Below are 23,058 nucleotides of genomic sequence, written 5' to 3'. Positions count from 1 at the left end.
TATGAGTCGGGGAGAGCATCAGTGGAGGAGTTGCTACCAGTGATGTGTGCACTGACGGTGGTGGAGACGGTGGTGGAGTTGTTTTCCTTGCTACCTTTGCCTGTGGCTGCTTGTCCTTTTCTTGAAAGGCAAGTCTTCTTTTTATTTTAATTGGGGGAAGAGTGGTTATCTTCCCTGTGTCTTCTTGAATGTGGAGCCTTCTTGGAGTATAGTCTGGCTCTACTGCTTCAAGTTCCTCTCCGAATCTATGCTTTTGCATTTGGGAGGACAATCCTTGCTCGTCTGTATAGGAACCTGTTTTCGGCTCCGAGGCTGGATGTTTCGGAACCGAAACCTTTTCGGACGTCTTTTTAGGCTCCGAAGAAACCTTTTTAATTTTCGGCGTGGTGGTGTCTCGGTGCCGAACTTGTTCGGTGCCGCTGTCCCGGTGCCGAAATTTCTCTGAGCCGATGTCTCGGGTCCGAGATTGCTGTGTGGCGGTATCTCGACCGGAGTCGGATGACTTCGACATAAGCGTGCCCTTTTTCGGTGCCTTGGATCGGTCACCTAATTTTTGGGTTAAGCCATGGCCTGTTGGCGGTGGCATCCCCTGGGCTTTTGTTGACTTCTCGTGAGTCTTATGTTTCGACGTCTTACTCACGGTTTTCGGCATTTCTTCGGCCTAAAGCTCTTCCGAGTCCGACTCGTGGATAGAGAAAGCTTCCTCTTCCTCCTCGAAACGCTCTTGTCCTGTCGGCATCGACACCATCTGCAGTCTTCTGGCTCTTCGGTCTCTTAATGTCTTCCTCGACCGAAACGCTCGACAGGCTTCACAAGTATCTTCCTTGTGCTCTGGAGACAAGCACAAGTTACAGACCAGATGCTGATCCGTATACGGATACTTGTTATGGCATTTTGGACAGAAGCGGAATGGGGTCCGTTCCATCAGCCTTGAAGTCGCACGTGGCCGGGCCGACCAGGCCCCGACAGGGGATCGAAAAAAAAACCCCAAAGGGCCACCGGAGCTCTTCAAAATTCGGTGTCGATCTGTTGTAACTAACCCGATACCGAACGCAAACAATACCGACGATTTTTCCGAGATTCTAACTAACTTTCCGACCCGAAACACGGAGCGAAAAGGAACACGTCCAAACCTGATGGCGGAAAAAAACCAATCTAAGATGGAGTCGACGCCCATGCGCAATGGAGTCGAAATGGGAGGAGTCCCTCGGTCTCGTGACTCGAAAAGACTTCTTCGAAGAAAAACAACTTGTAACACTCCGAGCCCAACACCAGATGGCGGGATGTGCACAGCACCACTAAAACCAGCAGCTTGTGTGCACCATGTCCGATTTATGACAGACTGCTTAAGAAAAAAATTACAAACAAAAAAAAGAGAGAGAGAGAACCACAGAGGGAGAGACAGAGAGAGAATTATGCTTTTTTTTTTTTACCAGGAGGTCCCATCTCTATGAGAGGGAATGACAAGCATGTGACTATGAAAGTACCAATACTGGAGTAACCAATAAATACAAGGACAGTCAAGTATGGTAGATCTGATGATTAGGGCCTGAAACCTACTCATCTTTCTTGTAATTTCACAGCTAAAAAAAATAATCTTACCTTAAATTTGAGTAACACCTAAAAAGGCAGAACCATCAATAAACCAACAACTATACTTAAGTCCCTACGTACGGCAACGCAAAGTCTACACAAAATATTGACTGTCTGTCCCACCTCAAGAACGAAAATAGCAATGCTTTTTTGTTTTGTTTTAACTGACAAAACGTTTTCAAGTTCCTTGAATGTCTAAATGATCTTGGCCATGTTCCATGCTGTTCTGTGACCTAGTTAGTCAGGCAGTATTTCACTGTATGTATATCGTTTCTTAGCGGTTATGCATAGAACATGTCTTAGTCAGACAGAGAATAGAGGGAGACACGTGCTGTACAGCATATGTACACCAGTCCATGGGTAAACGAAAAATGGCATCTATTCGGAACAGTTTTGTACAGCAGGAAACTGTGATTTTTGTTTGGTCAAATCATGTGGACCCAAGAAAGCAAACATTACCTCTTTCTCTCCACAGTATCCATAGGTTGAGTTTCTTCCTTGCATCTGTCCTCATCTTCATCTTCGCAGTCCTCGTCACACTCAGCCTTGTGGAACTCTGCAGCTTCAGGCGTTGGCAAAGAGTGGTCAATGGCTACAATATCTTTGCCAGCTTTCCAGAGCTTATAACGTTCTGGCTGGAACTTCCTTACAAAGACATCCATTGATATTTTTACCATGTCCTTCCTGCAGGAGCACTATAATGATGGAAGGAAAGACATGGGTTACACTGTCAATGCACGAGAGCAACACCATACCAGTAAATGTTAGACTAGCCCTAGTGAAGCACAGTTCGATGGGTAAGAAAGAGCCATGTTAGATGTTGTCCCTACAGGAGTGTTGCACCAAAAGGTAAGCCTCTACAACCAACCTTACAGAAAAGCTTCAGTGCAGCAAGGGAAGAAAATACATCTGTTCATGCCACTCACAAGGATTACTGTACTCCTTAGTCCTTGGAAGCACTGCTTGGAGTGCTTTTGGAGTCAACTGAATGGCTTGGGAAAATGTCCTGCCCTATTAATTCCATTTAATTACCTTTGTAAATGTATACCTGTGCCCCCATAGTGGGTTTGACAATCTTACAAATCTACCTGAGGTGCCCATCTTTTTGCTTCACTGAGCATCAGCTTGGATGATTGGGAGATACCGAAAGTATACTTCCTTTTAATTCCGAATGTGCTGTACTTGGCAATGCTGGCAGAGACTGTAGTGAAGGAGTGCATGACTTCTTACCTGCGTTCCTGTGATAATGCCTACTGATGTCTCCTCAAGTGAAGGTGTCTCCAGTCCAATAACTATCTTACCTGGCCTATTTAGTGTATGGGACATGTGAAAGACTGTGTGCGTGCGGTAGATATGAGAGGTGTAAAGCTATCAATTGAATGGTAGTATTCATTTGAACCCCTGAACGTGCTGTGTAAGATCGTAGTATGCTCCATGTAGGAAGTTGGCTCTGTATGTGCTATTTCAAAGTAAGGAATAGCATGCACAGAGTCCAAGGGTTCCCCTTAGAGGTAAAATAGTGGTAAAAATAGATAATACTAATGCTCTATTTTGTGGTAGTGTGGTCGAGCAGTAGGCTTATCCAAGGAGTAGTGTTAAGCATTTGTTGTACATACACATAGACAATAAATGAGGTACACACACTCAGAGACAAATCCAGCCAATAGGTTTTGTTATAGAAAAATATATTTTCTTAGTTTATTTTAAGAACCACAGGTTCAATTTTAACATGTAATATCTTGTTTGAAAGGTATTGCAGGTAAGTACATTAGGAACTTTGAATCATTTCAATTGCATGTATACTTTTCAAGTTATTCACAAATAGCTACTTTAAAAGTGGACACTTAGTGCAATTTTCACAGTTCCTGGGGGAGGTAAGTTTTTGTTGGTTTACCAGGTAAGTAAGACACTTACAGGGTTCAGTTCTTGGTCCAAGGTAGCCCACCGTTGGGGGTTCAGAGCAACCCCAAAGTTACCACACCAGCAGCTCAGGGCCGGTCAGGTGCAGAGTTCAAAGTGGTGCCCAAAACGCATAGGCTATAATGGAGAGAAGGGGGGTGCCCCGGTTCCGGTCTGCTTGCAGGTAAGTACCCGCGTCTTCGGAGGGCAGACCAGGGGGGTTTTGTAGGGCACCGGGGGGGACACAAGCCCACACAGAAATTTCACCCTCAGCGGCGCGGGGGCGGCCGGGTGCAGTGTTAGAACAAGCGTCGGGTTTGCAATGTAAGTCAATGGGAGATCAAGGGATCTCTTCAGCGCTGCAGGCAGGCAAGGGGGGGCTTCCTCGGGGAAACCTCCACTTGGGCAAGGGAGAGGGACTCCTGGTGGTCACTTCTGCAGTGAAAGTCCGGTCCTTCAGGTCCTGGGGGCTGCGGGTGCAGGGTCTTTTCCAGGCGTCGGGACTTAGGTTTCAGAGAGTCGCGGTCAGGGGAAGCCTCGGGATTCCCTCTGCAGGCGGCGCTGTGGGGGCTCAGGGGGGACAGGTTTTGGTACTCACAGTCGTAGAGTAGTCCGGGGGTCCTCCCTGAGGTGTTGGGTCTCCACCAGCCGAGTCGGGGTCGCCGGGTGCAGTGTTGCAAGTCTCACGCTTCTTGCGGGGAGATTGCAGGGGTCTTTAAAGCTGCTCCTTGAAACAAAGTTGCAGTCTTTTTGGAGCAGGTCCGCTGTCCTCAGGAGTTTCTTGTCGTCGTCGAAGCAGGGCAGTCCTCGGAGGATTCAGAGGTCGCTGGTCCCTTTGGAAGGCGTCGCTGGAGCAGAGTTCTTTGGAAGGCAGGAGACAGGCCGGTGAGTTTCTGGAGCCAAGGCAGTTGTTGTCTTCTGGTCTTCCTCTGCAGGGGTTTTCAGCTGGGCAGTCCTTCTTCTTGTTGTTGCAGGAATCTAATTTTCTAGGGTTCAGGGTAGCCCTTAAATACTAAATTTAAGGGCGTGTTTAGGTCTGGGGGGTTAGTAGCCAATGGCTACTAGCCCTGAGGGTGGGTACACCCTCTTTGTGCCTCCTCCCAAGGGGAGGGGGTCACAATCTTAACCCTATTGGGGGAATCCTCCATCTGCAAGATGGAGGATTTCTAAAAGTTAGAGTCACCTCAGCTCAGGACACCTTAGGGGCTGTCCTGACTGGCCAGTGACTCCTCCTTGTTACTTTCTTTGTTCCCTCCAACCTTGCCGCCAAAAGTGGGGGCCGTGGCCGGAGGGGGCGGGCAACTCCACTAAGCTGGAGTGCCCTGCTGGGCTGTGACAAAGGGGTGAGCCTTTGAGGCTCACCGCCAGGTGTCACAGCTCCTGCCTGGGGGAGGTGTTAGCATCTCCACCCAGTGCAGGCTTTGTTACTGGCCTCAGAGTGACAAAGGCACTCTCCCCATGGGGCCAGCAACATGTCTCTAGTGTGGCAGGCTGCTGGAACTAGTCAGCCTACACAGACAGTCGGTTAAGTTTCAGGGGGCACCTCTAAGGTGCTGTAAAGAAATGGCTCCCTGTTGCAGTTACCCCCCACTTTTTGCCTGATACTGATGCTGACTTGACTGAGAAGAGTGCTGGGACCCTGCTAACCAGGCCCCAGCACCAGTGTTCCTTCACCTAAAATGTACCATTGTATCCACAATTGGCACACCCTGGCATTCAGATAAGTCCCTTGTAACTGGTACTTCTAGTACCAAGGGCCCTGATGCCAAGGAAGGTCTCTAAGGGCTGCAGCATGTCTTATGCCACCCTAGAGACCCCTCACTCAGCACAGACACACTGCTTACAAGCCTGTGTGTGCTAGTGAGAACAAAATGAGTAAGTCGACATGGCACTCCCCTCAGGGTGCCATGCCAGCCTCTCACTGCCTATGCAGTATAGGTAAGACACCCCTCTAGCAGGCCTTACAGCCCTAAGGCAGGGTGCACTATACCATAGGTGAGGGTACCAGTGCATGAGCACTGTGCCCCTACAGTGTCTAAACAAAACCTTAGACATTGTAAGTGCAGGGTAGCCATAAGAGTATATGGTCTGGGAGTCTGTTTTACTCGAACTCCACAGCACCATAATGGCTACACTGAAAACTGGGAAGTTTGGTATCAAACTTCTCAGCACAATAAATGCACACTGATGCCAGTGTACATTGTATTGTAAAATACACCACAGAGGGCACCTTAGAGGTGCCCCCTGAAACTTAACCGACTATCTGTGTAGGCTGACTAGTTTTAGCAGCCTGCCACAAACCGAGACATGTTGCTGGCCCCATGGGGAGAGTGCCTTTGTCACTCTGAGGCCAGTAACAAAGCCTGCACTGGGTGGAGATGCTAACACCTCCCCCAGGCAGGAATTGTCACACCTGGCGGTGAGCCTCAAAGGCTCACCTCCTTTGTGCCAACCCAGCAGGACACTCCAGCTAGTGGAGTTGCCCGCCCCCTCCGGCCAGGCCCCACTTTTGGCGGCAAGGCCGGAGAAAATAATGAGAAAAACAAGGAGGAGTCACTGGCCAGTCAGGACAGCCCCTAAGGTGTCCTGAGCTGAGGTGACTCTAACTTTTAGAAATCCTCCATCTTGCAGATGGAGGATTCCCCCAATAGGGTTAGGATTGTGACCCCCTCCCCTTGGGAGGAGGCACAAAGAGGGTGTACCCACCCTCAGGGCTAGTAGCCATTGGCTACTAACCCCCCAGACCTAAACACGCCCTTAAATTTAGTATTTAAGGGCTACCCTGAACCCTAGAAAATCAGATTCCTGCAACTACAAGAGGAAGGACTGCCTAGCTGAAAACCCCTGCAGAGGAAGACCAGAAGACGACAACTGCCTTGGCTCCAGAAACTCACCGGCCTGTCTCCTGCCTTCCAAAGATCCTGCTCCAGCGACGCCTTCCAAAGGGACCAGCGACCTCGACATCCTCTGAGGACTGCCCCTGCTTCGAAAAGACAAGAAACTCCCGAGGACAGCGGACCTGCTCCAAGAAAAGCTGCAACTTTGTTTCCAGCAGCTTTAAAGAACCCTGCAAGCTCCCCGCAAAAGGCGTGAGACTTGCAACACTGCACCCGGCGACCCCGACTCGGCTGGTGGCGATCCAACACCTCAGGAGGGACCCCAGGACTACTCTGATACTGTGAGTACCAAAACCTGTCCCCCCTGAGCCCCCACAGCGCCGCCTGCAGAGGGAATCCCGAGGCTTCCCCTGACCGCGACTCTTTGAATCCTAAGTCCCGACACCTGGGAGAGACCCTGCACCCGCAGCCCCCAGGACCTGAAGGACCGGACTTTCACTGGAGAAGTGACCCCCAGGAGTCCCTCTCCCTTGCCCAAGTGGAGGTTTCCCCGAGGAATCCCCCCCTTGCCTGCCTGCAGCGCTGAAGAGATCCCGAGATCTCGCATAGACTAACATTGCGAACCCGACGCTTGTATCTACACTGCACCCGGCCGCCCCCGCGCCGCTGAGGGTGAAATTTCTGTGTGGACTTGTGTCCCCCCCGGTGCCCTACAAAACCCCCCTGGTCTGCCCTCCGAAGACGCGGGTACTTACCTGCAAGCAGACCGGAACCGGGGCACCCCCTTCTCTCCATTCTAGCCTATGTGTTTTGGGCACCACTTTGAACTCTGCACCTGACCGGCCCTGAGCTGCTGGTGTGGTGACTTTGGGGTTGCTCTGAACCCCCAACGGTGGGCTACCTTGGACCAAGAACTAAGCCCTGTAAGTGTCTAACTTACCTGGTAAAACTAACAAAAACTTACCTCCCCCAGGAACTGTGAAAATTGCACTAAGTGTCCACTTTTAAAACAGCTATTTGTCAATAACTTGAAAAGTATACATGCAATTTTTATGATTTAAAGTTCCTAAAGTACTTACCTGCAATACCTTTCAAATGAGATATTACATGTAAAATTTGAACCTGTGGTTCTTAAAATAAACTAAGAAAAGATATTTTTCTATACAAAACCTATTGGCTGGATTTGTCTCTGAGTGTGTGTACCTCATTTATTGTCTATGTGTATGTACAACAAATGCTTAACACTACTCCTTGGATAAGCCTATTGCTCGACCACACTACCACAAAATAGAGCATTAGTATTATCTATTTTTACCACTATTTTACCTCTAAGGGGAACCCTTGGACTTTGTGCATGCTATTCCTTACTTTGAAATAGCACATACAGAGCCAACTTCCTACATTGGTGGATCAGCGGTGGGGTACAAGACTTTGCATTTGCTGGACTACTCGGCCAATACCTGATCACACGACAAATTCCAAAATTGTCATTAGAAATTGATTTTTGCAATTTGAAAAGTTTTCTAAATTCTTAAAAGTCCTGCTAGGGCCTTGTGTGTTAAGTCCCTGTTTAGCATTGTCTTTTTAGAGTTTAAAAGTTTGTTAAAAGTTTGAATTAGATTCTAGAAACAGTTTTAGATTCTTAAAAAAGTATTCCAACTCTTAGCAGAATAATGTCTGATACAGAGATACAGGTGGTGGAACTCGACACCACACCTTACCTCCATCTTAAGATGAGGGAGCTAAGGTCTCTCTGTAATATAAAGAAAATAACCATTGGCTCCAGACCTACCAAAATTCAGCTCCAGGAGCTGTTGGCAGAGTTTGAAAAAGCCAACCCCTCTGAGGATGACTTCACAGAGGAGGAGATTAGTGACTTGGAGGGCAATTCCCCCCTTCCAGTCCTAAATAGGGAGAACAGGGCCTCTCAAGCCCTGTCTCCAAAAATGATAGTCAGAAATGTTGCTTCCCTCACAGGAGGATCCAGCACTTCTGAAATCACTGAGGATAACTCCAGTGAAGATGACCCCCTGTTAGCCAGGATGGTCAAAAGATTGGCTTTGGAAAAGCAGCTCCTAGCCATAGAAAGGGAAAGAAAAGAGATGGGCCTAGGTCCCATCGATGGTGGCAGCAACTTAAATAGGGTCAGAGATTCTCCTGACATCCTAAAAATCCCCAAAGGGATTGTAACAAAATATGAAGATGGTGATGACATCACCAAATGGTTCACAGCTTTTGAGAGGGCTTGTGTAACAAGAAAAGTAAACAGATCTCACTGGGGTGCTCTCCTTTGGGAAATGTTCACTGGAAAGTGTAGGGATAGACTCCTCACACTCTCTGGAAAAGATGCAGAATCTTATGACCTCATGAAGGGTACCCTGATTGAGGGCTTTGGATTCTCCACTGAGGAGTATAGAATTAGATTCAGGGGGGCTCAAAAATCCTCGAGCCAGACCTGGGTTGATTTTGTAGACTACTCAGTAAAAACACTAGATGGTTGGTTAACTGGAAATGAAGTGTGTGACTATGTTGGGCTTTATAATTTGTTTATGAAAGAACACATTTTAAGTAACTGCTTCAATGAAAAGTTGCATCAGTATCTGGTAGACCTAGGTCCAATTTCTCCCCAAGAATTGGGAAAGAAGGCAGACCACTGGGTCAAGACTAGGGTAACCAAAACTTCCACTGGGGGTGACCAAAAGAAAGGGGTTACAAAAACTCCCCAGGAGAAAGTGGGTGACACTAGAAACAAAGAAAAAGAGTCCTCTGTAGGCCCCCAAAAACCAGAACAGGTGGGTGGGCCCCAAGACACAACCCAAAACAAAGGTGGGTACCAGGGTAAGAACTGGGATGCCACTAAGGCATGGTGCCACAACTGTAAACAGTCTGGGCACCACACCAAGGACACTTCTTGTCCCAAAAACAAACCCCAGAACAAAATTCCAGGGGTAACCAGTGTAGCCATGGGAGATGACTCCTCAGATGAGGAGGTCTTCCTAGCCTTCAACTGGAAACAGGGCCCAACAGGTGAGTTGGAGATTCCAGAGGGAAGTAGACACTTCCACCACCTACTGGTGAATGGAATCCCAGCCACTGCCCTGAGAGACACTTGTGCCAGTCACACTATTGTGCATGACAGGCTGGTGCTCTCAAACCAGTACATCCCAGGTGAGATGGCCAGAGTAAGAGTTAGCCCAGACAGGGTCACTAATAGGCCTGTGGCTCTTGTGCCCATAGAAGTGGGTGGAACTTTTAGCTGGAGAAGGGTGGTAGTCAGTACAGACCTCCCCCTTGATTGTCTCCTTGGAAATGACTACCCAGAGGTTAGTCAGAGCCTAAGAGAAGAACTGGTCCAGGGCCAGTCCTCTCCCAAGGATTCTGGAGTGCCTGCCTCTGCAGTAAATGCAAGTAGGCCCCAGAGGAAAAAGAAAAGGAAACAGAGTAGGAAAGGTGGACAACCTTTAGCCAAGGTTCCAGCAAGCCAAGGAGATTCTGCTCCAGTAGGGGAGAACTCCAAAAATGGCTCTGATAAAGTCCAACCTGACCCACAAGAAGTCCTGGCTAGTCAGGCAACTGTTAAACCTGAGTGGGTGGCTCCTCAGCTAACAGAAGAAAGAGTGGAAGAAGGGTGTTTACTACAAAATGTGGTAACCCCCCACTCTAATACAGCAGACAGGCACCCTGAACCCAAAGAAGCCTGTAACTTAGCCCCTTCCCTTGTAGGTGAAGAGCTAAAGGTGTGGTTCTGGGCACTGACAGCTGTCAGTGGCCTCTGCTGGGTGTTAGCCTTTATGGCTGCACTATCCTTGGCATGGTGGTCAGACCCCATGCCAAATAGCAAGTTAGGCCCCCTGACCCTGTTGGTCATGGTGGGGTTACTCCAGCTCTGGGTAACCTCTTTGGGTAAGCTAGGGATGACCCTGGCTAAGATAAGATTAGCAGAGGTGGATACCTCTAAACCCAAAATAAAAAGAATGGGTGGAGACATTGAAGAGGCAGACAAGAGGCAATTCAGACTAGGTCCTATCACTGTGGAAGTAGGTCAGTTCCCCAAAGGGAATGACCTGAACAGAAGGATGTAAGGCAGAGTAGGCCCTGCAACTAACCAGCCTATTTCTCCTACTCTTCCTCGCCTGACAGACTAGGAAGACTCTCCCAGCTTGGGCTGAGTCTCCTGGCCTGTGGGCTGGGGGGGGCTTGTGTAAAGAAATGGCTCCCTGTTGCAGTTACCCCCCACTTTTTGCCTGATACTGATGCTGACTTGACTGAGAAGAGTGCTGGGACCCTGCTAACCAGGCCCCAGCACCAGTGTTCCTTCACCTAAAATGTACCATTGTATCCACAATTGGCACACCCTGGCATTCAGATAAGTCCCTTGTAACTGGTACTTCTAGTACCAAGGGCCCTGATGCCAAGGAAGGTCTCTAAGGGCTGCAGCATGTCTTATGCCACCCTAGAGACCCCTCACTCAGCACAGACACACTGCTTACAAGCCTGTGTGTGCTAGTGAGAACAAAATGAGTAAGTCGACATGGCACTCCCCTCAGGGTGCCATGCCAGCCTCTCACTGCCTATGCAGTATAGGTAAGACACCCCTCTAGCAGGCCTTACAGCCCTAAGGCAGGGTGCACTATACCATAGGTGAGGGTACCAGTGCATGAGCACTGTGCCCCTACAGTGTCTAAACAAAACCTTAGACATTGTAAGTGCAGGGTAGCCATAAGAGTATATGGTCTGGGAGTCTGTTTTACTCGAACTCCACAGCACCATAATGGCTACACTGAAAACTGGGAAGTTTGGTATCAAACTTCTCAGCACAATAAATGCACACTGATGCCAGTGTACATTGTATTGTAAAATACACCACAGAGGGCACCTTAGAGGTGCCCCCTGAAACTTAACCGACTATCTGTGTAGGCTGACTAGTTTTAGCAGCCTGCCACAAACCGAGACATGTTGCTGGCCCCATGGGGAGAGTGCCTTTGTCACTCTGAGGCCAGTAACAAAGCCTGCACTGGGTGGAGATGCTAACACCTCCCCCAGGCAGGAATTGTCACACCTGGCGGTGAGCCTCAAAGGCTCACCTCCTTTGTGCCAACCCAGCAGGACACTCCAGCTAGTGGAGTTGCCCGCCCCCTCCGGCCAGGCCCCACTTTTGGCGGCAAGGCCGGAGAAAATAATGAGAAAAACAAGGAGGAGTCACTGGCCAGTCAGGACAGCCCCTAAGGTGTCCTGAGCTGAGGTGACTCTAACTTTTAGAAATCCTCCATCTTGCAGATGGAGGATTCCCCCAATAGGGTTAGGATTGTGACCCCCTCCCCTTGGGAGGAGGCACAAAGAGGGTGTACCCACCCTCAGGGCTAGTAGCCATTGGCTACTAACCCCCCAGACCTAAACACGCCCTTAAATTTAGTATTTAAGGGCTACCCTGAACCCTAGAAAATCAGATTCCTGCAACTACAAGAGGAAGGACTGCCTAGCTGAAAACCCCTGCAGAGGAAGACCAGAAGACGACAACTGCCTTGGCTCCAGAAACTCACCGGCCTGTCTCCTGCCTTCCAAAGATCCTGCTCCAGCGACGCCTTCCAAAGGGACCAGCGACCTCGACATCCTCTGAGGACTGCCCCTGCTTCGAAAAGACAAGAAACTCCCGAGGACAGCGGACCTGCTCCAAGAAAAGCTGCAACTTTGTTTCCAGCAGCTTTAAAGAACCCTGCAAGCTCCCCGCAAAAGGCGTGAGACTTGCAACACTGCACCCGGCGACCCCGACTCGGCTGGTGGCGATCCAACACCTCAGGAGGGACCCCAGGACTACTCTGATACTGTGAGTACCAAAACCTGTCCCCCCTGAGCCCCCACAGCGCCGCCTGCAGAGGGAATCCCGAGGCTTCCCCTGACCGCGACTCTTTGAATCCTAAGTCCCGACACCTGGGAGAGACCCTGCACCCGCAGCCCCCAGGACCTGAAGGACCGGACTTTCACTGGAGAAGTGACCCCCAGGAGTCCCTCTCCCTTGCCCAAGTGGAGGTTTCCCCGAGGAATCCCCCCCTTGCCTGCCTGCAGCGCTGAAGAGATCCCGAGATCTCGCATAGACTAACATTGCGAACCCGACGCTTGTATCTACACTGCACCCGGCCGCCCCCGCGCCGCTGAGGGTGAAATTTCTGTGTGGACTTGTGTCCCCCCCGGTGCCCTACAAAACCCCCCTGGTCTGCCCTCCGAAGACGCGGGTACTTACCTGCAAGCAGACCGGAACCGGGGCACCCCCTTCTCTCCATTCTAGCCTATGTGTTTTGGGCACCACTTTGAACTCTGCACCTGACCGGCCCTGAGCTGCTGGTGTGGTGACTTTGGGGTTGCTCTGAACCCCCAACGGTGGGCTACCTTGGACCAAGAACTAAGCCCTGTAAGTGTCTAACTTACCTGGTAAAACTAACAAAAACTTACCTCCCCCAGGAACTGTGAAAATTGCACTAAGTGTCCACTTTTAAAACAGCTATTTGTCAATAACTTGAAAAGTATACATGCAATTTTTATGATTTAAAGTTCCTAAAGTACTTACCTGCAATACCTTTCAAATGAGATATTACATGTAAAATTTGAACCTGTGGTTCTTAAAATAAACTAAGAAAAGATATTTTTCTATACAAAACCTATTGGCTGGATTTGTCTCTGAGTGTGTGTACCTCATTTATTGTCTATGTGTATGTACAACAAATGCTTAACACTACTCCTTGGATAAGCCTATTGCTCGACCACACTACCACAAAATAGAGCATTAGTATTATCTATTTTTACCACTATTTTACCTCTAAGGGGAACCCTTGGACTTTGTGCATGCTATTCCTTACTTTGAAATAGCACATACAGAGCCAACTTCCTACATTGGTGGATCAGCGGTGGGGTACAAGACTTTGCATTTGCTGGACTACTCGGCCAATACCTGATCACACGACAAATTCCAAAATTGTCATTAGAAATTGATTTTTGCAATTTGAAAAGTTTTCTAAATTCTTAAAAGTCCTGCTAGGGCCTTGTGTGTTAAGTCCCTGTTTAGCATTGTCTTTTTAGAGTTTAAAAGTTTGTTAAAAGTTTGAATTAGATTCTAGAAACAGTTTTAGATTCTTAAAAAAGTATTCCAACTCTTAGCAGAATAATGTCTGATACAGAGATACAGGTGGTGGAACTCGACACCACACCTTACCTCCATCTTAAGATGAGGGAGCTAAGGTCTCTCTGTAATATAAAGAAAATAACCATTGGCTCCAGACCTACCAAAATTCAGCTCCAGGAGCTGTTGGCAGAGTTTGAAAAAGCCAACCCCTCTGAGGATGACTTCACAGAGGAGGAGATTAGTGACTTGGAGGGCAATTCCCCCCTTCCAGTCCTAAATAGGGAGAACAGGGCCTCTCAAGCCCTGTCTCCAAAAATGATAGTCAGAAATGTTGCTTCCCTCACAGGAGGATCCAGCACTTCTGAAATCACTGAGGATAACTCCAGTGAAGATGACCCCCTGTTAGCCAGGATGGTCAAAAGATTGGCTTTGGAAAAGCAGCTCCTAGCCATAGAAAGGGAAAGAAAAGAGATGGGCCTAGGTCCCATCGATGGTGGCAGCAACTTAAATAGGGTCAGAGATTCTCCTGACATCCTAAAAATCCCCAAAGGGATTGTAACAAAATATGAAGATGGTGATGACATCACCAAATGGTTCACAGCTTTTGAGAGGGCTTGTGTAACAAGAAAAGTAAACAGATCTCACTGGGGTGCTCTCCTTTGGGAAATGTTCACTGGAAAGTGTAGGGATAGACTCCTCACACTCTCTGGAAAAGATGCAGAATCTTATGACCTCATGAAGGGTACCCTGATTGAGGGCTTTGGATTCTCCACTGAGGAGTATAGAATTAGATTCAGGGGGGCTCAAAAATCCTCGAGCCAGACCTGGGTTGATTTTGTAGACTACTCAGTAAAAACACTAGATGGTTGGTTAACTGGAAATGAAGTGTGTGACTATGTTGGGCTTTATAATTTGTTTATGAAAGAACACATTTTAAGTAACTGCTTCAATGAAAAGTTGCATCAGTATCTGGTAGACCTAGGTCCAATTTCTCCCCAAGAATTGGGAAAGAAGGCAGACCACTGGGTCAAGACTAGGGTAACCAAAACTTCCACTGGGGGTGACCAAAAGAAAGGGGTTACAAAAACTCCCCAGGAGAAAGTGGGTGACACTAGAAACAAAGAAAAAGAGTCCTCTGTAGGCCCCCAAAAACCAGAACAGGTGGGTGGGCCCCAAGACACAACCCAAAACAAAGGTGGGTACCAGGGTAAGAACTGGGATGCCACTAAGGCATGGTGCCACAACTGTAAACAGTCTGGGCACCACACCAAGGACACTTCTTGTCCCAAAAACAAACCCCAGAACAAAATTCCAGGGGTAACCAGTGTAGCCATGGGAGATGACTCCTCAGATGAGGAGGTCTTCCTAGCCTTCAACTGGAAACAGGGCCCAACAGGTGAGTTGGAGATTCCAGAGGGAAGTAGACACTTCCACCACCTACTGGTGAATGGAATCCCAGCCACTGCCCTGAGAGACACTTGTGCCAGTCACACTATTGTGCATGACAGGCTGGTGCTCTCAAACCAGTACATCCCAGGTGAGATGGCCAGAGTAAGAGTTAGCCCAGACAGGGTCACTAATAGGCCTGTGGCTCTTGTGCCCATAGAAGTGGGTGGAACTTTTAGCTGGAGAAGGGTGGTAGTCAGTACAGACCTCCCCCTTGATTGTCTCCTTGGAAATGACTACCCAGAGGTTAGTCAGAGCCTAAGAGAAGAACTGGTCCAGGGCCAGTCCTCTCCCAAGGATTCTGGAGTGCCTGCCTCTGCAGTAAATGCAAGTAGGCCCCAGAGGAAAAAGAAAAGGAAACAGAGTAGGAAAGGTGGACAACCTTTAGCCAAGGTTCCAGCAAGCCAAGGAGATTCTGCTCCAGTAGGGGAGAACTCCAAAAATGGCTCTGATAAAGTCCAACCTGACCCACAAGAAGTCCTGGCTAGTCAGGCAACTGTTAAACCTGAGTGGGTGGCTCCTCAGCTAACAGAAGAAAGAGTGGAAGAAGGGTGTTTACTACAAAATGTGGTAACCCCCCACTCTAATACAGCAGACAGGCACCCTGAACCCAAAGAAGCCTGTAACTTAGCCCCTTCCCTTGTAGGTGAAGAGCTAAAGGTGTGGTTCTGGGCACTGACAGCTGTCAGTGGCCTCTGCTGGGTGTTAGCCTTTATGGCTGCACTATCCTTGGCATGGTGGTCAGACCCCATGCCAAATAGCAAGTTAGGCCCCCTGACCCTGTTGGTCATGGTGGGGTTACTCCAGCTCTGGGTAACCTCTTTGGGTAAGCTAGGGATGACCCTGGCTAAGATAAGATTAGCAGAGGTGGATACCTCTAAACCCAAAATAAAAAGAATGGGTGGAGACATTGAAGAGGCAGACAAGAGGCAATTCAGACTAGGTCCTATCACTGTGGAAGTAGGTCAGTTCCCCAAAGGGAATGACCTGAACAGAAGGATGTAAGGCAGAGTAGGCCCTGCAACTAACCAGCCTATTTCTCCTACTCTTCCTCGCCTGACAGACTAGGAAGACTCTCCCAGCTTGGGCTGAGTCTCCTGGCCTGTGGGCTGGGGGGGGCTTGTGTAAAGAAATGGCTCCCTGTTGCAGTTACCCCCCACTTTTTGCCTGATACTGATGCTGACTTGACTGAGAAGAGTGCTGGGACCCTGCTAACCAGGCCCCAGCACCAGTGTTCCTTCACCTAAAATGTACCATTGTATCCACAATTGGCACACCCTGGCATTCAGATAAGTCCCTTGTAACTGGTACTTCTAGTACCAAGGGCCCTGATGCCAAGGAAGGTCTCTAAGGGCTGCAGCATGTCTTATGCCACCCTAGAGACCCCTCACTCAGCACAGACACACTGCTTACAAGCCTGTGTGTGCTAGTGAGAACAAAATGAGTAAGTCGACATGGCACTCCCCTCAGGGTGCCATGCCAGCCTCTCACTGCCTATGCAGTACAGGTAAGACACCCCTCTAGCAGGCCTTACAGCCCTAAGGCAGGGTGCACTATACCATAGGTGAGGGTACCAGTGCATGAGCACTGTGCCCCTACAGTGTCTAAACAAAACCTTAGACATTGTAAGTGCAGGGTAGCCATAAGAGTATATGGTCTGGGAGTCTGTTTTACACGAACTCCACAGCACCATAATGGCTACACTGAAAACTGGGAAGTTTGGTATCAAACTTCTCAGCACAATAAATGCACACTGATGCCAGTGTACATTGTATTGTAAAATACACCACAGAGGGCACCTTAGAGGTGCCCCCTGAAACTTAACCGACTATCTGTGTAGGCTGACTAGTTTTAGCAGCCTGCCACAAACCGAGACATGTTGCTGGCCCCATGGGGAGAGTGCCTTTGTCACTCTGAGGCCAGTAACAAAGCCTGCACTGGGTGGAGATGCTAACACCTCCCCCAGGCAGGAATTGTCACACCTGGCGGTGAGCCTCAAAGGCTCACCTCCTTTGTGCCAACCCAGCAGGACACTCCAGCTAGTGGAGTTGCCCGCCCCCTCCGGCCAGGCCCCACTTTTGGCGGCAAGGCCGGAGAAAATAATGAGAAAAACAAGGAGGAGTCACTGGCCAGTCAGGACAGCCCCTAAGGTGTCCTGAGCTGAGGTGACTCTAACTTTTAGAAATCCTCCATCTTGCAGATGGAGGATTCCCCCAATAGGGTTAGGATTGTGACCCCCTCCCCTTGGGAGGAGGCACAAAGAGGGTGTACCCACCCTCAGGGCTAGTAGCCATTGGCTACTAACCCCCCAGACCTAAACACGCCCTTAAATTTAGTATTTAAGGGCTACCCTGAACCCTAGAAAATCAGATTCCTGCAACTACAAGAGGAAGGACTGCCTAGCTGAAAACCCCTGCAGAGGAAGACCAGAAGACGACAACTGCCTTGGCTCCAGAAACTCACCGGCCTGTCTCCTGCCTTCCAAAGATCCTGCTCCAGCGACGCCTTCCAAAGGGACCAGCGACCTCGACATCCTCTGAGGACTGCCCCTGCTTCGAAAAGACAAGAAACTCCCGAGGACAGCGGACCTGCTCCAAGAAAAGCTGCAACTTTGTTTCCAGCAGCTTTAAAGAACCCTGCAAGCTCCCCGCAAAAGGCGTGAGACTTGCAACACTGCACCCGGCGACCCCGACTCGGCTGGTGGCGATCCAACACCTCAGGAGGGACCCCAGGACTACTCTGATACTGTGAGTACCAAAACCTGTCCCCCCTGAGCCCCCACAGCGCCGCCTGCAGAGGGAATCCCGAGGCTTCCCCTGACCGCGACTCTTTGAATCCTAAGTCCCGACACCTGGGAGAGACCCTGCACCCGCAGCCCCCAGGACCTGAAGGACCGGACTTTCACTGGAGAAGTGACCCCCAGGAGTCCCTCTCCCTTGCCCAAGTGGAGGTTTCCCCGAGGAATCCCCCCCTTGCCTGCCTGCAGCGCTGAAGAGATCCCGAGATCTCGCATAGACTAACATTGCGAACCCGACGCTTGTATCTACACTGCACCCGGCCGCCCCCGCGCCGCTGAGGGTGAAATTTCTGTGTGGACTTGTGTCCCCCCCGGTGCCCTACAAAACCCCCCTGGTCTGCCCTCCGAAGACGCGGGTACTTACCTGCAAGCAGACCGGAACCGGGGCACCCCCTTCTCTCCATTCTAGCCTATGTGTTTTGGGCACCACTTTGAACTCTGCACCTGACCGGCCCTGAGCTGCTGGTGTGGTGACTTTGGGGTTGCTCTGAACCCCCAACGGTGGGCTACCTTGGACCAAGAACTAAGCCCTGTAAGTGTCTTACTTACCTGGTAAAACTAACAAAAACTTACCTCCCCCAGGAACTGTGAAAATTGCACTAAGTGTCCACTTTTAAAACAGCTATTTGTCAATAACTTGAAAAGTATACATGCAATTTTTATGATTTAAAGTTCCTAAAGTACTTACCTGCAATACCTTTCAAATGAGATATTACATGTAAAATTTGAACCTGTGGTTCTTAAAATAAACTAAGAAAAGATATTTTTCTATACAAAACCTATTGGCTGGATTTGTCTCTGAGTGTGTGTACCTCATTTATTGTCTATGTGTATGTACAACAAATGCTTAACACTACTCCTTGGATAAGCCTATTGCTCGACCACACTACCACAAAATAGAGCATTAGTATTATCTATTTTTACCACTATTTTACCTCTAAGGGGAACCCTTGGACTCTGTGCATGCTATTCCTTACTTTGAAATAGCACATACAGAGCCAACTTCCTACAGGTGCCCTCTGGGGTGTATTTTGCAATAAAATGTACACTGGTTCAAGTGTGCATTTATTGTGCTGAGAAGTTTGATACCAAACTTCCCAGTTTTCAGTGTAGCCATTATGGTGCTGTGGAGTTCGTGTTTGACAAACTCCCAGACCATATACTCTTATGGCTACCCTGCACTTACAATGTCTAAGGTTTTGTTTAGACACTGTAGGGGTACCATGCTCATGCACTGGTACCCTCACCTATGGTATAGTGCACCCTGCCTTAGGGCTGTAAGGCCTGCTAGAGGGGTGTCTTACCTATACTGCATAGGCAGTGAGAGGCTGGCATGGCACCCTGAGGGGAGTGCCATGTCGACTTACTCGTTTTGTCCTCACTAGCACACACAAGCTGGCAAGCAGTGTGTCTGTGCTGAGTGATAGGTCTCCAGGGTGGCATAAGACATGCTGCAGCCCTTAGAGACCTTCCTTGGTATCAGGGCCCTTGGTACTAGAAGTACCAGTTACAAGGGACTTATCTGGATGCCAGGGTCTGCCAATTGTGGATACAAAAGTACAGGTTAGGGAAAGAACACTGGTGCTGGGGCCTGGTTAGCAGGCCTCAGCACACTTTCAATTGTAAACATAGCATCAGCAAAGGCAAAAAGTCAGGGGGCAACCATGCCAAGGAGGCATTTCCTTACACTCCAGATATGGGAGTTTCAATTTGGACATACTCCTGTTTAGAGCACATCACCTGCAAATTCGCTTATCTGGTTGGGGAATGAACGGAGACCGCCAGCCCTGTCCCTTCCCTAGTTATTTCCAATGCTTAAATGAAATCTAGCCTCAGCCTGTTCTCATTTCTAGAGAATTAGAAATCCACAAAATCACATTGCCCAATTTCAACTGGTCTGACATAGGACTTTTTGCTCCAGGCAACAAAGCAATAAAGGAAGGATACATTTCTCCAGCATTTAAGGAATTTGCAGCAGTATGGCTGAGTTGGAGTACCCAACGTTAAAATATCTAAAATGCTGGCTCTGATGAGTCCGTGCTTTTTAGGTGTCTCTGTGCAGAAGACAAACACTGTCAGGAGCAGGTCCTTTCCTGGGATCCTGTTCTCCCTCCAGACGGGCTAAATCTGTTTATGTCAAGCATTGCTCCTGTGACCATAGGACTGTGTAGGAAGCTGGCCATTTATGTGGTGTGTGAATACCATGTAAAGGGTACAAGCGTTCCCCAGTGAGTGGACAGGGCTTGCTATGCAATCCCACGGTGCTCTTTAGGCGTAGTGTGGTCGAGCAGCATTAGGCTTAACACAGAGGAGTGCAAGACATCTACAAAATCACACAATAGTCAATACATGAGAGACACGACTCAAGAAGGAGATCCAAACCAATTTATATAAATAGCAAGTATCTTTATATATGTTTAGGCATCGGAGAAAAATTGTTCAGGTCATTATGTTTTTACATAGGAATTCTCTTCACTTTAAAAAGTGGACACAGTACAATTTCTGAGTTCTGAAAGGTTATCCTATGGGAGCTAAACAAGTTTTGCAAACAGGTAGGGTACTGCGACTTACAAGACCTATCTTATTGGGTTAAGGTGAGTAGTGGGCAAGATCTACAGCAGCACTCTTAGCACACCCTCAGCAGCACTGGGCGATGTGGAGTGCAAATCAGCGTCGGGTGCCCAATGCGTTACTATGGAGATGCAAAGAGACCAGTGGTCCTCTTTTCCTCAGTCTGGGGCATCTGGGTGCTGAGGTGCAGTGGACTATCTAGGCTGCCGCCACTGGAAGTGGTTGCGGAGCGCCTGCACAGAGAAACTGCAGGCATCGTGGTAAAGGTCTCAGCAGAGAAACCCACTATGGACTTTCTTCCTGGAGAGGATAAGGAGCAAGTTGGCACTGTTGGCCCACTACAACAAAGGCTGATGAGCTCAGGCGCAGTGATGCTGTCCAGCAGCAGTTTTGGCGGTCCAGAGTCCTCTTGGCTGCCTGCATGGATGCAGGGGAGCAGCTCCGCTCCTCCACAGGAGTTCCTCGAGTAGGGGTGAAGGCTGGCAGTCTTCCTGGGCTTTTGGAAGTTTCAGCAACTGGAGGGTGAGGTGTCGTCTTTCTTGCAATTGTCGAAGTCCGCAGGCAGGATGGCAGGGTTGGCATTGAGTCCGTCACTGATCTTCAGTTGTTGCCTTTCGGTCTCTGGAGTGGCCTTCTTCGGTTCAGCAGGGATCTGCTTCCCTGGTGCCAGTGGATCCCCTAAATAGTGAATTTAGGGGCATTAGGGGTGTGTATGGTATTAGCCAATAGACTACTGACCCTTGGGGTCACTACTCCCCATATAGGACCACTTTCTTTGGTAAGTGGACATAACTCAGTCCCAGAATTCCTAGGTATGCCATCTCAAAGATGGCTACCTCTAACAAATTGTGTCCACCTTGCAGTAAACCACCTTAGGGGTAGTACTAGCCTGGAGGTGGCAGGGCTACCTGACTAGCTAATTTTCCCACCTGTCCAGGAGCCAAATGTGCTCTGGACATGGGGGATGGCTTCCTCTCCTGTGAGGGGAGCCAGATTTGGTGGCAGCCCTTTGAGTCTTGCTGTTTTAGGAAGGCTAATCACCAGGTCATCCTGTGGGAGGAGGTGTTACACCCTCTTCATAAACCGGCATTTGTTCTGGGCCTCCTGAGTGCAGAAGGCTCTCACGCTACGATCCCAGAACGGTGTCTCAGGTGGCAGGCTGGCAGAAACTGGTCAGCAAGCACATCAGAGGCTAGTAGGGTCTCATGGGGTGCCCTCAGGGTGCATTTATTGGCATCAGTGTGGGTTCACCAATATGAGATGTTTGATATCAAACATCCCTATCCTCAGTGACACCAACATGTAGCTGGGGAACTAGTCTTGAACAGTTTTCAGCACAAGCATTTAAAATGGCTTCCCTAGTCATTTAATATGTCTAATGCAGGACAAAGCCAATGTTGGCATGGTTACCCCCTAACCTTTGCCTTTTGTTGATGCCAGCTTTTTTTGTTTGTTTCTTTTTATTGATTTTTATCAAGACCCCAAAATAGCAAAAAGCATTACAATTCCATACTTTATCTTAAACATCCTTCCCAATAATTTCTAATAGTATTTATCTGGAGTTTTCCTATCAGGCTAGGTGAAAAAGAGAAAAATTAAAAAAGGAAAAAAAGAGAAAAAAATTATAATAACTTTAAAAAATAAATATATATATATATATATATATGGCAAATGTCACTTACCCAGTGTACATCTGTTCGTGGCATTAGTTGCTGCAGATTCACATGCTGTGCACATCCCGCCATCTGGTGTTGGGCTCGGAGTGTTACAAGTTGTTTTTCTTCGAAGAAGTCTTTTCGAGTCACGAGATGAGGGACTCCTCCCATTTCGGCTCCATTGCGCATGGGCGTCGACTCCATCTTAGATTGTTTTCCCCCGCAGAGGGTGAGGTAGGAGTTGTGTATGCTAGTAATAGTGCCCATGCAATGGAGTCAATACGTATGTACATAATGTAGTTTAAAGTAATATATTTACAAATGTTCAAGATCAACTTCTAAACGGCTACAGGCTCCTGGGGAGGCGGGTGGGCGCATGTGAATCTGCAGCGACTAATGCCACAAACAGATGCACACTGGGTAAGTGACATTTTCCGTTCAATGGCATGTGTAGCTGCAGATACACATGCTGTGCATAGACTAGTAAGCAGTTATCTCCCCAAAAGCGGTGGTTCAGCCTGTAGAAGTTGAAGTTGTTTGAAACAATGTTCGTAGTACTGCTTGACCTACTGTGGCTTGTTGTGCTGTTAACACATCTACACAGTAGTGTTTGGTAAATGTATGAGGCGTAGACCATGTAGCTGCCTTACATATTTCAGTCATTGGAATATTTCCTAGAAAGGCCATGGTAGCACCTTTCTTTCTAGTTGAGTGTGCCTTTGGTGTAATAGGCAGTTCTCTTTTTGCTTTAAGATAACAGGTTTGAATGCATTTAACTATCCATCTAGCAATGCCTTGTTTAGAAATTGGATTCCCTGTATGAGGTTTTTGGAAAGCAATAAATAATTGTTTTGTTTTCCGAATTAGTTTTGTTCTGTCAATGTAGTACATTAACGCTCTTTTGATGTCTAATGTATGTAGTGCTCTTTCAGCTACAGAATCTGGCTGTGGGAAGAACACTGGTAATTCTACTGTTTGATTCAAGTGGAACGGTGATATTAGTTTTTGGTAAAAATGTAGGATTTGTTCGTAGAACTACTTTATGCTTGTGTATTTGAATAAATGGTTCTTGTACGGTAAATGCTTGAATCTCACTTACTCTTCCTAAAGATGTGATGGCAATTAAAAATGCTACTTTCCATGTTA

At 48.4% G+C, this 23,058-nt stretch overlaps 1 protein-coding gene across 1 annotated transcript in view; it reads right to left on the bottom strand.

The window, feature by feature from the left end:
* KDM4A (lysine demethylase 4A) overlaps positions 1–23,058 on the bottom strand; it is a 460,608-nt gene that overhangs the window by 283,664 nt on the left and 153,886 nt on the right. Inside the window, exon 9 of the mRNA XM_069227816.1 lies at positions 2,053–2,288. Within this exon, the coding sequence (XP_069083917.1) occupies positions 2,053–2,288 (236 nt within the window). The remainder of the gene's footprint in view (positions 1–2,052; positions 2,289–23,058) is intronic.

This window comes from Pleurodeles waltl, chromosome 4_1 (assembly GCF_031143425.1).
Source record: "Pleurodeles waltl isolate 20211129_DDA chromosome 4_1, aPleWal1.hap1.20221129, whole genome shotgun sequence".
Taxonomy (NCBI): domain Eukaryota; kingdom Metazoa; phylum Chordata; class Amphibia; order Caudata; family Salamandridae; genus Pleurodeles; species Pleurodeles waltl.
The sequence above is the reverse complement of the archived record's forward strand: the minus strand, read 5'-3'. Positions and strand labels throughout refer to the sequence as shown.